The 13,132-nt window shown below is 43.8% G+C and overlaps 1 protein-coding gene across 2 annotated transcripts; it reads left to right on the top strand.

Annotated features, from left to right (window-relative positions):
* Positions 1 to 2,204: 2,204 nt before the first annotated feature.
* Positions 2,205 to 12,448, top strand: ccdc71 (coiled-coil domain containing 71). 2 transcript variants are annotated; one of them, XM_037447795.2, is made up of 2 exons: positions 2,205 to 2,330; positions 9,386 to 12,448. In XM_037447795.2, the coding sequence occupies exon 2, from the start codon at positions 9,396 to 9,398 to the stop codon at positions 10,470 to 10,472; it is 1,077 nt and encodes a 358-aa protein (XP_037303692.2). In that variant the 5' UTR covers positions 2,205 to 2,330; positions 9,386 to 9,395; the 3' UTR covers positions 10,473 to 12,448. The 2 variants fall into 2 exon arrangements, with proteins under 2 accessions (XP_037303692.2, XP_062419991.1); XM_062564007.1 differs by lacking the exon at positions 2,205 to 2,330 and adding an exon at positions 2,360 to 3,077.
* The last annotated feature ends 684 nt before the right edge of the window (positions 12,449 to 13,132 follow it).

Here is a 13,132-nt window from a genome sequence, read left to right as displayed (position 1 = left end):
TTATGTCTTTTTTTTCGCCCTCATTTCAACCACCATTCTCCCACCTGTTGGTTCCTTCTGCACAATGTTGGTGACAGAGACCAAATCCATAATTAAACATATGTACAATCATGTCTTCAAAAGTCTGAAGCGGAAATCAAGCTAATGAGATTAGTGGGTGGTTTTGAAGTTAAGTGTGTGTCTTCTGTTTTAATCATTCTCGCAAGTAATGTTTTTTTCAGTGGTAAGATTTTGGGAGAATTATGATTTATTTGGAAAGTGAAGCCATTTATTTAGTGTTTGATGTCATTTTTGCAACAATTAGATTTGTGTAAAATTAACTTTTAGAGAATCAAGAAATCCTTTGGAAAGTGAAGACTTTTCAGTAAGGAGCTGAGATTTAAAAAATAAAAAAAACCATGAAGGGGAATTATACAATTAATGTATTGCACAGTGCAGACATCAAAAGTCATGGAATTAAGACAATTTTGAATAGTGAAAAACATGTAAAAGCGTGCACGGCAGTCTTACGAACCATCCGACTGGTGCTCTGCGTGCCGTCTTTATGCTCCGTCTCGGCAAACAACACGCCTTTGAAAGATTTCCAAAGCTCTTTTCTGCTTTATGACTCGCAGCAAGACAGGATGTTCCAGCCACGTGTCCCCAGCGGTGTCTCTGTCTTTACAACCCAGGCTCTCACGTTGGTTGCGTGTCATGCGTGCAAGCAGAACAAATTGGGTAGGGAAATGAAGGTAGCATGTAATGCGCAGTATGTGTCTCTAATACGCAGCTGTACACCTAGACCCCTGAGAATCTGAGCTTGCTCAAGTCACCAGTGACCCATTCATAAATATTAATACACAGATAGCTGCTGCCATGCAAGGTGCCTCCTGCCCAAAAGAGCCTTAAAAGAAATTATTTACTCACACACTGCTGGCACAGCTTTGGGGAGCAATTTGGGGGTTCCGTATTTTGCCAAAAGACAAAAAGAAACTTCAACTGGAGAAGCTGGAGGGTTGTGCTTCCCGAGCAGAACGGACTTTGCGCTTCCCCTGTGAGCCACGGCCACCAGGCAAATCTGGTTACTTCAGTTTCCTGGTTGCAAAAACATTTAGGCTTCAAACCCACAACCCAATGGATGACAATGTCTATTTCTTCTGAAAAATGTGGGGAGGGGGGATTAGGCCATGCTCACTCCAGAAGTGAGCAACTTTTGCTGCTGCCATTGCACATGGTGTAGAGGATGTTGACATTCTTATTCAATTAGTCCTAAACAGTCAAGTCTATCTCAGAATTGGTTTTAAAACTGTGAGAGTGTTACAAGTGTATACAAATTGTGCTTAAACTCAGTGGCAGATATATATATATATATATATACAATATTCAGAATATGATATAACTACCATATCATAACTATTATAAATAACCAATATAAATGTCATATAATAAATATATTAAAGGATAAATATATTACAAAATAAATACGGCAGTTGGAACCTACGCGGCTCAGACCAAAGTTGGATGTGTGGCGAGAGTGTGTAACTACAGACTGAAATGAGAGGCCTAAACTCAAAAGCCATGTTATGTTGTTAACCGGTGCGTCGGAGACTCGCCCTGACAAGAGCGCAGCATAGGGCGGCCAAGTGCAAGCCCAAATCTCAATATATTTTAGGATGCTAAAATTATAATGTCACATATTAACTTTATCAGTGATTGGCTAACTGCTTCTTAGACCAGCGGCTTTTGGACACGGCACGAAGTCCAGCCGAGACATGACAAGCGGAGAGGAAAAGCATATATTTTGCGCAAATATCTTAATTTACAAATATTACCGGGTATATAATCCATATTTCAAAAACACAAATACTGACTATTTGTAAAATATAATATATTTAATATAATAAACAACAAAAAAATATATTTCCTGTCGCTTATGGTGGGGCCACGCCCCATTGCCCTCTATGGACCGCGGCTGTTCCGTAGAGGGCAATGCCGTAAGCCACGCCCATTCATGGCGTCACAATTAGCTTCGCGGTCGAGATAGGGCCCGCCTCTACATTGCGTGTCATTGTTGTGAAATTAAATAAAAACTTTTTCGTTTTTAAACACAACAATATTTTAGTTACTTTGCGTGGGGGAAAACCTCAAAACGCATTTTTACCACCCCCCCCCACAGACCCCCAAGTCCCCCGCGACGGGGTGATCAGTGCCCGCCCCCCTCTCCTCTCTCACCGGCTGCCTCCGCCTCTTCTTCCCTGGTCTCTCCTCCACACCGCTGTTGTTGCCGCCATTTTACCGTGGAGCGTCGGCGCAGCGGAGCCCGGAGGATGCCGAAACAGCGCCGTTAAAAGGTAAAGCCCCTACTCCTTCCCCTCCCCGCTGAGCACCTCCACTGCCGTCGGTAGCCTTCGCGGTCCCGACGCATCACACGTCTAGGTTTTGGGGAGGGGAGGTGGGGAGCTTGCGGGCCCGGTCCTCCCGGATGGGGCTCTGGGAGCCCTCACAACTCGCAGCTGCCGAGACAAGAGGAGGGATCGCCGGGAGAGTGTTCGGCGCAGCGAGGCTTGTCAGCAGTTCACAAGTCCGTGAGACAAAAATGGAGGCGTCTTTATCAACCCGCTGAAAGTTTTTAGTTGAGCTTTTACACGGCGGCAGCGTGAATAATTATAGTTACAGTTAGTGTTCAGGATAGCTGTGCCATGTAATGAAACGGACTCTTATTGCCAGTTCGTAAAGGGGGGCGCTCGTGAGCTACGAAAGCACGCAGACCTGCGCACGTTTTTGTTGCTAGACGCTCACTGGCCAATGACATTTATTTGTTGTCGGCGTTTTTGATCCAATAGAAAAAGTAGTGGTCACCATTCCCGGGTTTCTTTGTTCTTGTCAATGGAGTTCAGACCTCAAGTGTGTTTTGTTTGTTGCGTAGGAGGTGATTGTTGTGGTTAGCCACTAGCCGGCAAGCTAGCTAGGATAATTATCAATTGAATAATGCAGGGTTATCGTAATGGTTAATACAAGGATTCTGTAGAAAATACTCACAGTAGGATTCCATAGTGACTCATCGGCTTTCTGACAAAGGATACGCCGCTGAAGGCGAGGTAAGATTTCCACACAATCTTTCGTATGCTACACGTCACTTGCAGTACAAATAGCAATGTGAGACTGGAGTTGAGACAATGACAGTTTAAAAAAGTAGCCTGGTTACAAGATTTAAGCTAAGTGCTAAATCATTGTCAGATGAAACCCAGAATACAACTAGTACCTAAATCTCAACTTGTTTTTACTGATTTTTTTTAACTGTTTCTACCAGTGCATTTGTGTGTCTGTGTTTGTCGAGTTGCAATGCGAAATCTCTGTAGGCTTTTAATTGTCCTCTTTCCACTTTTGAAACTTGCGGAGTGTGTTCTTTGCTTCGCAGCCGTATGTGATTGGCTGCACATTCAAACGTAGCTCCTCCCAGGTTGGTCATGGGGACATTCCTCTTTGCCTCCAGGCCGGGTAGAAAGTTTACATTATTACGCAGGCAATTTTTGCCCCCACTGACTGAAAACCAGGGGCAGTTTATAAGAAATTGGGGGCTTTTCTAGCTAGCAAGCTTCGTAGCTAACGTTTTGTTAAATACCTTATCAAAGCTAACTGACGTTGGCTAACTTCCATTTTTCGATGGTCGATGGGTGTGTGGATTTTTTCTGGATTTGCACGCAAGGTCTGATTAATGGTACGTTCACACCGAACGCTATAAGCGCGCCGCAGGACTTTGTGGTCAATTTGCGTGTATCGCGTATTTGCGTCCCACGCAACAGAAACTGTGTCTGGACGACTGCCGCTTCCAGCGGTACATGGTGCTAGGTACATGGTGCTCGGCGTTAGCCCGTTGGATAGCTCGTTGGCTCGGAACGGGCACCAGACCATACCCCCTTCACATCATACTTCCATTTGTCCAATTGTCCCATGACGACAATTATGCCACCGTATGCTCAAGCACAACCAAACGGCTCTTTTAAGAGCCACACATGATCATTGAGCAAACTTCCTTAATATTACTTAATATTTAGTATCAGTGTCATTAAACAATATAATTACCCTACAATATTCAGTGCAGTGATGGGATGTTGTAAAAAGGCGCATATGGTTGTATGCTGTTTGTCAAAAGTGGGAAGGTCCCGGACCGGTCGCAATATAGCAGTTGAACTTTGTCGCCAAAGATGGAAAACTTCGCGTTTCACGTGACTTTGCCGCAAAATCGCAGATTCACGTCCCTCCAGCGTCATCGCGTCTGTGCATAGACTTTGTATGTAATCCTGTGGCGCAAAACACTGGCAACGCGTTCGGTGTGAATGTACCATAATAAGCGCTGGAAATGAAAGCTTGGTTAAAGGGTCGCCAAAATTACCATCATTGCTGTCAACATATCCAGCAACCCAATTCTGGCCTTTCACAATAAGACTTTCCTGCAGGAGTTAGACATGTAATTGTTGATTAAGCTTGTCTCTACTTAATCGGTTGCAAGTTTGCCGGGATGAGGGGGTGGGGGCAAGTCAATCCAGGTTTACATAGCTGGGAGTGCGCATCCACAGCTTTCTTAAGTAGACCAGGGTATCGATCACGGATTTACTGGAAATATGAGGAGGTGAAGCATATAATATGGAAAAAGTATTTTGGCAGCTGTACTTGAACAGAGAGAAAAGGCCTGGCAGACAATCACGGACCGACTGAATGCAGAAGGGATTTAAAAATATCTACTTACTAATATAATTGCTTTTAATATGATTGATTTATGTGTTGGTTTTATTGCTGTATCTGTGTTCATGTGCTTATTTTAGTGTCATTGAGTAGCCTACCATGCAAAGCACTATATGAACAAAATGTACATGTACAGGTTAAGAAATGGACTTTATATATCGCCCTCATCACGTTTACAATTGTTCACTTCTCACTGCGCAGTTTCGACCACCAACGGACTACTAGCACACCCACTGCCCCATTGGTCGGTCCGCCCTCAACGACTCAAGTTGACAACCTTCAACACTAAAGAACCATTGTGTTCGGGATAATAGGGGACTGAGTCAGCATGTGAGGCAGCCGCCACACAAGGGCCAACACTGTGGTCTTCTTATAAGGTCTCAATGTGGAACTAAAAGAATGTGAGCGGTTAGCTTAGTCTTTGATGATGAAGTGTTTTCTTTGGGGTAACTATCTCTATTTGGAAAAATGTCCAAATTGTTCCTTCAGGTTTTCTCTTCCTCACCTACCATATATAGCGTCACAGCCAACTGTTGAAGTGAAATTGTCTAAATGCTGTTTTCATACAGTTTAATACCTTCTCGGATCTGAAGAATTGTGTTCTCCGAGCCCACCCTTGGGTCTCTTCTGTTCAACTTGCCATTATTATATAGACGATGCAGATGTATTTTAGGTGGCCACGGTTCAACAAATCAATGGCCGGATTGTCCAAAAACTACATTTTTTACTTTTTACCTTTTCTTTGTAAATATTTTCCAGATCCCAATTTTAGACCCCAAGTTGATTGGTTGGACCAACAGTAAATAGTGCAGACCTGGGCCTCGTTCCTTGTACGTGGTTAAAATAAGTCCATCAAATATTCTATTAGCCACCTTTAATTTAACCCAATGGTTGAGGTCAGGCTATCTTGGTTTCTCGAAGGCTGATAAGCTGTAACCAGACTTCAGTCATCAGAATAATTGCGCGGGCGGGAAGCGTCTATTACCAAACCATGATCTTCTAACAGTACAATGGATTGAGACCATGTGATGGCAAAATCTAACCAACCCTAACCCTGTGCCACCTTCTGAGTGAGGTTCAAGTTTAGGGATGTGTTGCTATGGTGATTTTACCAAACATGTTTTGTGGAACTGAAAAGCCTGACCTGGTCCGTGAAAATGATACGGATAACTCATTTAGCCAGGTACGAGGAACGGGGCCGAGAGGCCAGATTGCTGCGGTATTGAACCCGTTTGTCATTTGCAAATATTCTATATTCAAATTTAAACAATTGATGACCTCTATTTGTTTGGCTTACCAGGGAGAACAAAAGTGCTCTGTAAAATACTAGCCTTTTCCTTTAACCATGTTTGGAGTTGTTTTTCGCAATATAACGTTATCTTAACTAGTGTCTACTCATTGAAATGCGTTTTAATGTATTAAAACAATGCCTTGACTTTCAACTGCCCTTTTACAAAGATTCATCAATACTTTATTTACAACACCAGGCTGCAGTTCATTTTCCACACAAGTTAACTGTTTTTTCTTCAATACACCTCCCTCACAATGTGTCATTTACGCCCTGCACCCGGTTAGAGCCCAACACAACACCTGCAGAGCTGCCCCATCACTGTTTACACAAGCACAGCATGCAGGATTGGCCAAAAGCAGTCTTTTAAAACGTCTCCACGGCTGAGGTGAGGCGATCAGGAGTTCGAGAGGAATAACTGATACTAACGTGTTTCCGGTGAGATGTTACTGACTTCGCTGTTGTAGACGGTTGATGGTCTAAAAATACTATATTCATACTAATCCTGTTCTTAAATGTGTTTAAGTAAATTGTAGTAAGAGCAGATCCTAGTTGTAATAAAGTGTGTGTGTGTGTGTGGAGATGATCTCTGCAGTCTTCTGTCTGCCAGCAGTATGGATACTTTATGTCTTGGTGCTTCTTTGATTGATGGACCTGACGTTGTATTGCAGAGCAGCCAGAGATCTTCTTGGCCTGCTCTGAACTGCTAAATGATTGTTTGTGTGTGTGAGGTAGAAAATGGCCATCAGACTGATCCTGTAGCTTCTTGTCTACAAGGCAGTTAATTAGCACCTCTGAGCTCACAAGTGTTGGTTTGTCTTAGGGCTGTGTGGTATACCAGTTCAACCGGTGTATTGGTTTAAAATTTCCTTACGTTATGAAGTTTTTAATTACCGTCTTTCCGCTGCATAGCCGTAACAACTGTTGTCGCTCTTTGGCAGCAGCAAAATGTATTGATCACCGATCACTGCTGTCAGTCGCAGTGGCCGGAGCTACACACCAGAAGAGCTCTTCAGTTATTTTGAATGCCAAATTTCCAAACTGGAGCATTCCAGTCCAAGAAAAGCAACTTCAGTTTAACACCCAGGAAGTTGGAGGTCATCCAGGATTTTATGTCCTTAAACAAGTTTAGCTAATTAATTGTTTTTGTCTACCGTGATCAATACATTACATTATGGGATCTTCCTTAGGGAGAAAGTTAATTGTGTCACCTAATTATATTGCCTAAAGAAAGCATATCTAAAGTGAATACAACTGGTCCCAGTATATATGTCGTTCACATGTACTAACTGGGATCAAATCAACCTGGTTATAGGACTTGTGCAGTCATCAGTTTCTTCATGGCCAATAAAATGCTCCAGTTGCTGTAATATATGACCGTTTGTGGTGTCCAATGCAGCACTAAGAACAACAAGAACAGAGAAATATCCTTTGTCTGATGCAACAAAGTCATCAATAATTTCCACTTGTTCACTTTCTGAAAATCTAAAATGAATGAGCTCAAGGGTTTGAGAGGATGGGCAAGTTGGAGATGGGTATATAGTAAGACAAAACCTCTGGACTTCTGTACGCTTTTATTTTAAATTCTATTTAAGACAATGGAAGATTGGAAGCTTGGATGAATAAATCAATAATGGAAGAACAATATTCTGAATATATATCCGGTCTTACAGCCGTTTCTAAGGTTCCCAAGTTTGAGGATAAATCTGTACCATGACGGCAAGAGTTAAGCCTCTGTTAGAATCTCTTTAATAAAGAAGTTTATGAAGTTGCTTCTACTGAGGGCGGAATGGATAGATGGCTGCATAGTCTTTTAGCCTTGAGACAGGGCTGAAGTGAAACTGGGTGCTCTTATTTGAGCACCATGAGTCATAGGCTGCTCTGGCATTACGCACGGCCTTCTTAAAGCATTTAAGACACTCGCTAGGCCAACTGGGATTCCTCCAAGTTGGTGGGTTTTTGCTATGGTGGGACATCCTTCAATTTAGCAACAGTACTATCTGATTGATATCTAGACTGGAAACCATGGCCTAATGTGGTCCAGTACGAAGTATCAAAAGTTAATAGATAATGGTCAGATTAGAAGACCGTTCCGTGTAAAGACTAGTGAGTGGGTTTCCGAACACTATTTTTTCTCAGCTTTGTGTAAACTTGTTTGGCAAGAGCTAGTATTTAATGTGGTTTCACCTCTGAAATGAATGTGCATTATTATTATCCTGAGTAAAAATAGAGTGAGATTGATCTGTTGAAGACAAGCTATCGCCGGACCACAGCAGCAGGGCTGTGTGGACGGGGAAAGCAGCTCAGCCAAGTAGCCCTCACCCACAGGTAAAGGTGGGCAAAGTGTTGTACGTTGACATCGTTCAGCGGATGTTGTGGCCAGAAGATCTCCCTCTTTGGCCTCTGTGTTTCATGCCATCGCAAAATCCACGTTGTGGTAGAGCGTAACAGAGGTTTTAAGGACGACACCTATCCCCATTATTCATAAAGACAATATTCCCACATGCATTTCTTGGACTGCTTTGCACGTTTTTATTTGCCAGCCTTTTGACAGTCATTTTTATGTAAAGGAGAAGAAATTGGAAGATACTGTACTTTGTTTCTGGTAACTTGTTAATTCCATTGTCCTTTCTTCGTGGTGCAAAAAATAAATCGGTATATTTGGTGTGGTTTTTTTATTGTCCCAATGGCGGCAAATCACTGTCAAAATTCGAGAGCGCAAATCAGGTTCATGCGCGTAAATTAAACATCCGCAAGCAAAAGGCCGTCTCGCGCGAGCTAAAGGCAGAGATATTTGGTCGCTCGTGGAACGTGAACCTCGTTGCTTGCGAGGTTGATTTCTGCTCGGGTGAGACGGACTGTGTTTATTTTACGCGTTCAGATTGAGGAAATAAAGGTATAGAACTGGTAGGGAACAGTGTTAACGAGTCATGATGTGACGCATTAATGTTCCATTAGATTCACTGCTGTCTGCTGGTGTCTGGTTACACTCCTGCAGGTAAACTAGCTTCTCCCTTAAGCATTAATCCAGCAATTTAAAAAAAAGCCACAGCTTGTGTGTTTACAGCTGCAAGAGGACCTGGTAATGTGAACATCTTATACTCAGGTGACTTTGTAATAACATGTAGCAGTGAACTCAGCTGCAGATTCAGTTTAGTTTCTGGGTTCAGGAATCAGCAGGCAGAATCGATGATGGCACAAACATGTTAAGGAAAGACATTATACACAAAATATCATATATATATTTTATAGTTAATTTGGAGTCTTTGAAAGAATGGAGACCAAATTGAGTTGTAACAATATAATGTTGCAAATAAACAAAAGTTCTAATTTCTGTGATTTGGTTTAACCATGTGCTTTGTATATCCCTGGCAGGACTAGAGACATGGCTGAGGCGGCGCGAGGTCCCGTGGTTGGCCGGCCTTTGGCATTTGCCAATGAAGAGCTGGCGGTACACTCCTGGTCCAGGATCTCGTCAGCGGGGCACAATGTCCTCCTGGATGCCCTGAAGATCCTCAGCCCGATGTCCCGCGACCTCTCGAGCAGTGAGGAGCTTGTCGTCTTCTTGAAGGAGCTAAGCGAGGAGGGGCACAAGCCCACTGTGCTGCGTAGTAGAGATGTCTACGGCTACCGCTCCTGCACGACCCTTCCGCTGACCGTAGACATGTTGAAACCACCGAACAGGAACGTCAGACCCACCGCCAAGAGGAGGGGAAAGAAGCCCCTGGTCAAGAAGAGAGAGGTGCATCCATCATGGAGCGCCTCCGAGAAGAGGGACCCCAAAATTCAAGGGGTCCGCCCTCCAGAGCTGCTGGTGGATCACCGTGCCGTCATCTGCAGCAGGACACACAGTCGGACTGTAGAGATGTCGCAGGCGCTGGAGGTGAGACCTTGCCTCAGACTAACCAACATCGAGGGCCTGTCTGGCTTCCATACGGCCCGACTACAGATCCACACTTCCTGGGACTCACCATCCGAGGCACCCTCTGTTGCCTTTTCACAGCAACAGCACCCACCCACAACGCTTTCAGGAATACCGTCGCAGCCTTCTCAGAATTGCGGTGGAGCGCCCACCAAAGCCGTGGCCCTGTTCAGCCAGAAGAGCCTGTCTTGCCCCATCAGATTGGACGGCGCCCTGATCGGAGATTCGGCACCGGTGTTCTACGCAAACGGACGGGCGTTCCCCGAGACTCACACAGCGCTCACCAGCAACGGCTGGCGGAGCAACGGCGTCCACCAGGAAGGTCGGGCCCACAAGGAACCAAACGTCCCAACCCGCCAGAGAAATGGCTGGAAGGACAAAAACTGCCTTAGGTGGAAAGTGGTCAAAGTGGACGGCTCTCGCTCTGTGGCAGAGGCCCGCAGAAAAGCGCAGAAGATTCTGCAGGTCAACCTGTCTCCAGTGATTCAGATCCAACCTCTCAACTATGTGCTGAGAGACTTCAGATACCAGAACAAGTGACCATGAACCCCACGAGCCACGGCCGTTGTTTGAGTTAGCAGATGTTGTTGCATCCATTAGTTCCTGGCCGAGCCTCAGAGGTCACAGCAGACGTCTTACGTGGGTTGTGGTGAACTCTGCTGTGTGTTGGAGTCAGAGTCTGTCCGTGGAAGTTCTGGTTCCCTGGGGGGGGAGGGGGGCAGAAAAGGCATTTGAAAGTCAGGTGATGCTTTTCTCAGCAGGCTGGGAAATGACTCGGCCAAATGCTGTACATGCTCACGGTCTGCTTTATTTACCATTTAAGACTTCAACCAACCATCATCCAGCCATGGGTTGCCCGCCTGCTTGCCCGTGTTGCGGATGTAGGTTAGGATCCACTGTGAGGGTTTGAGGGGGAATCTCCTGCCCTTCAACAAGGCACAGTTGTTTAAAAAAAGTATTCATAACACATTTGAAGTATGCCGCTGTTTTGTGGAGAAGTGTTTTTAGCTTGTAGCGCTTGCAAACAGTGGTGGACGAGCAACTTTCCAAAGCCTTCACACGAGCATATGTGGTGGTTGGTTGGTCCCGTCTTAGCAAATGATATGGAAGGAAAAGAGAAAATTGTTTAGTTTGTCTTCCTTATTTGTATCTTTGTTGTTTCCACTGAAAATCAAGGAGGCTGTTGGAGCGAAAACAGCAGAGACATAGATTGATTTGAGACCTCAGATGATTTTTTTGTCCTTCACAAAGTGTTCCTTTGGTTTAGTTTATCCACACATGGAAAAGGAGGCTTGTGGAATATTTTCAACTTTTGGGAGATTTGGTGTCTTATGGTAACAAAACATGACTGGATGGATAGCAGAAAGAGGCGGGTACGGAAGGGAATATTTAGAACATTTAGACTGCAGAAATTCATCTTTAAATAACGGAAAATATCGAAGAGTGAGGTACCAGAATTCTTTCTTTAGTCTTCAGAGGTTTTGTCATTGTTAAACGCGATGTATATTTAAAAACGTACGACTAATTTCAGTGTTTGCTCTCTGAATTATAGCTTTTTTTCAGTCCGTGATGTTGCCCTGGTCCACTTCCATAGTTTCACACTCCGGGTACAAAGACAACCGTCATTCGGTCTAATGCTGATCAGGATTTACTTGAGTCCAATACAAAACTTCAAAGCAACAAAATGCAGTTTGGAGACATGATGTAAGACGTTTCGAAAGCTTTTGTTCCCCCGAGCTGCAGGAATGTTTTGAATTCCCGACCAGTTGAATCTGACAACGCAGCACCAGAAAGCCGAGTCTCCAATCAGAACTCGTCCGTCCAGTCGATGGCAGGATTTGCACTTTGGGAGCGTCGCCCGTTTCCTCGACACAACGTCATTAATGTTCGTTTCCTGACGTGAACTTATATCAAAAGCATTTGGTTTGACTTCCACTGAGACCATACTGGTTTTTGCAGCAGGTGCTAGTTTTGGTGCTGAATTAAACGACTGTCGTGAGGATGTCGTTGTGTTTCCGTTTTTTCTTCTTCATTTTGTGGGCGTTTAGGAGCCGTGACCTCACCGGACTTGACTGAATCTATTTTCATGTTATCTGTGAGGACCTCCTGGGAATTCTCCCAAAATGTTGTATGTGATGATCCACATTGCACGAGATAAACGTTTGGTTTGATCTCAAACGGTGCTCTTACACAAAATCAAAGTCTCTTTTTTTAGGTCACTCAGTAGCTTTTGATGGAGCTTCTGTTGATCTACAGACCAGTCAATGTGAATGAAAAGTCTGGAAAAATACCGTTTTTATGGGACCTTTTTAGTTTGTTTTGTCTGCAAGATCAAACATGGGATTCTTCAACCTCCAAATCTATCATTCAAATGTAGAAAAAAACTATTTATATCACCGCCAAGTCAGTAAATGACAACGCTGGTAAAAAAAAAAAAAAAATTATCTAGTTTGGGCCACTTGGGAGAAAGAATGAACAAAGTCTGAAGTGGAAACTTTTACTTTTTGGTTTGAAAGTCTGATCATTATTCTGGATTCTGTTTGGACCACGCAAGCGTCCGGCTGCTTTTACAGACTTCTCTGTAAATTCTTTGGTTCCTGTGAATTTTACTCTCTGGAAGATTGTTGGTTTCCTTGCTCTTCTTTATCCTCCTCCCCCTCCCTCCCCCCCGCGCCGTTTGTCTGTATGTCCACTGCGATTCCCTTTTCAAAATCTATCTGTTCGTCCTGTTTGTGCAGCACTTGTATATTATTGTATTTCCTACATGATCTTTGGAAACTTTTTGTTCAATAAAACTGATCAGAAAATACTAATTTTTCTACTTTTTAGAGTTTAGTTTCATTACATATTTGATGTTCTCAGACGGCTGACATCATCTGTCTGTAGGAGGCAGAGCACCAGATATCCACGTCAAAGAGGACAGAAGACCAAATAGTTGACATTTCATTGAGTGTGTGTGTGTGGAGGGGGGGTAGGGGCAGAACACGTTGAGCGACGCAAGATGCTCAGCTGGCTGCTTTTTGACCTTTTGGCTCACAGCCGTTTCAGTTCATTCTAATGAGCTGCAGTAGGAAAATGTCAAATATCCATTCAAAATGTCTTCTTCAATATAAATCTGTGTGCAGTCTCTCCCAATTGATCATAGTTTTTCTACAACAGCAACTATACAAAAATGTCTGGATTTTCTGGTATTAAATTGG

Source organism: Pungitius pungitius, chromosome 8 (assembly GCF_949316345.1).
Source record: "Pungitius pungitius chromosome 8, fPunPun2.1, whole genome shotgun sequence".
NCBI lineage: Eukaryota > Metazoa > Chordata > Actinopteri > Perciformes > Gasterosteidae > Pungitius > Pungitius pungitius.
Note: the sequence above shows the minus strand (reverse complement) of the source record. Positions and strands in the feature narration are given on the sequence as shown.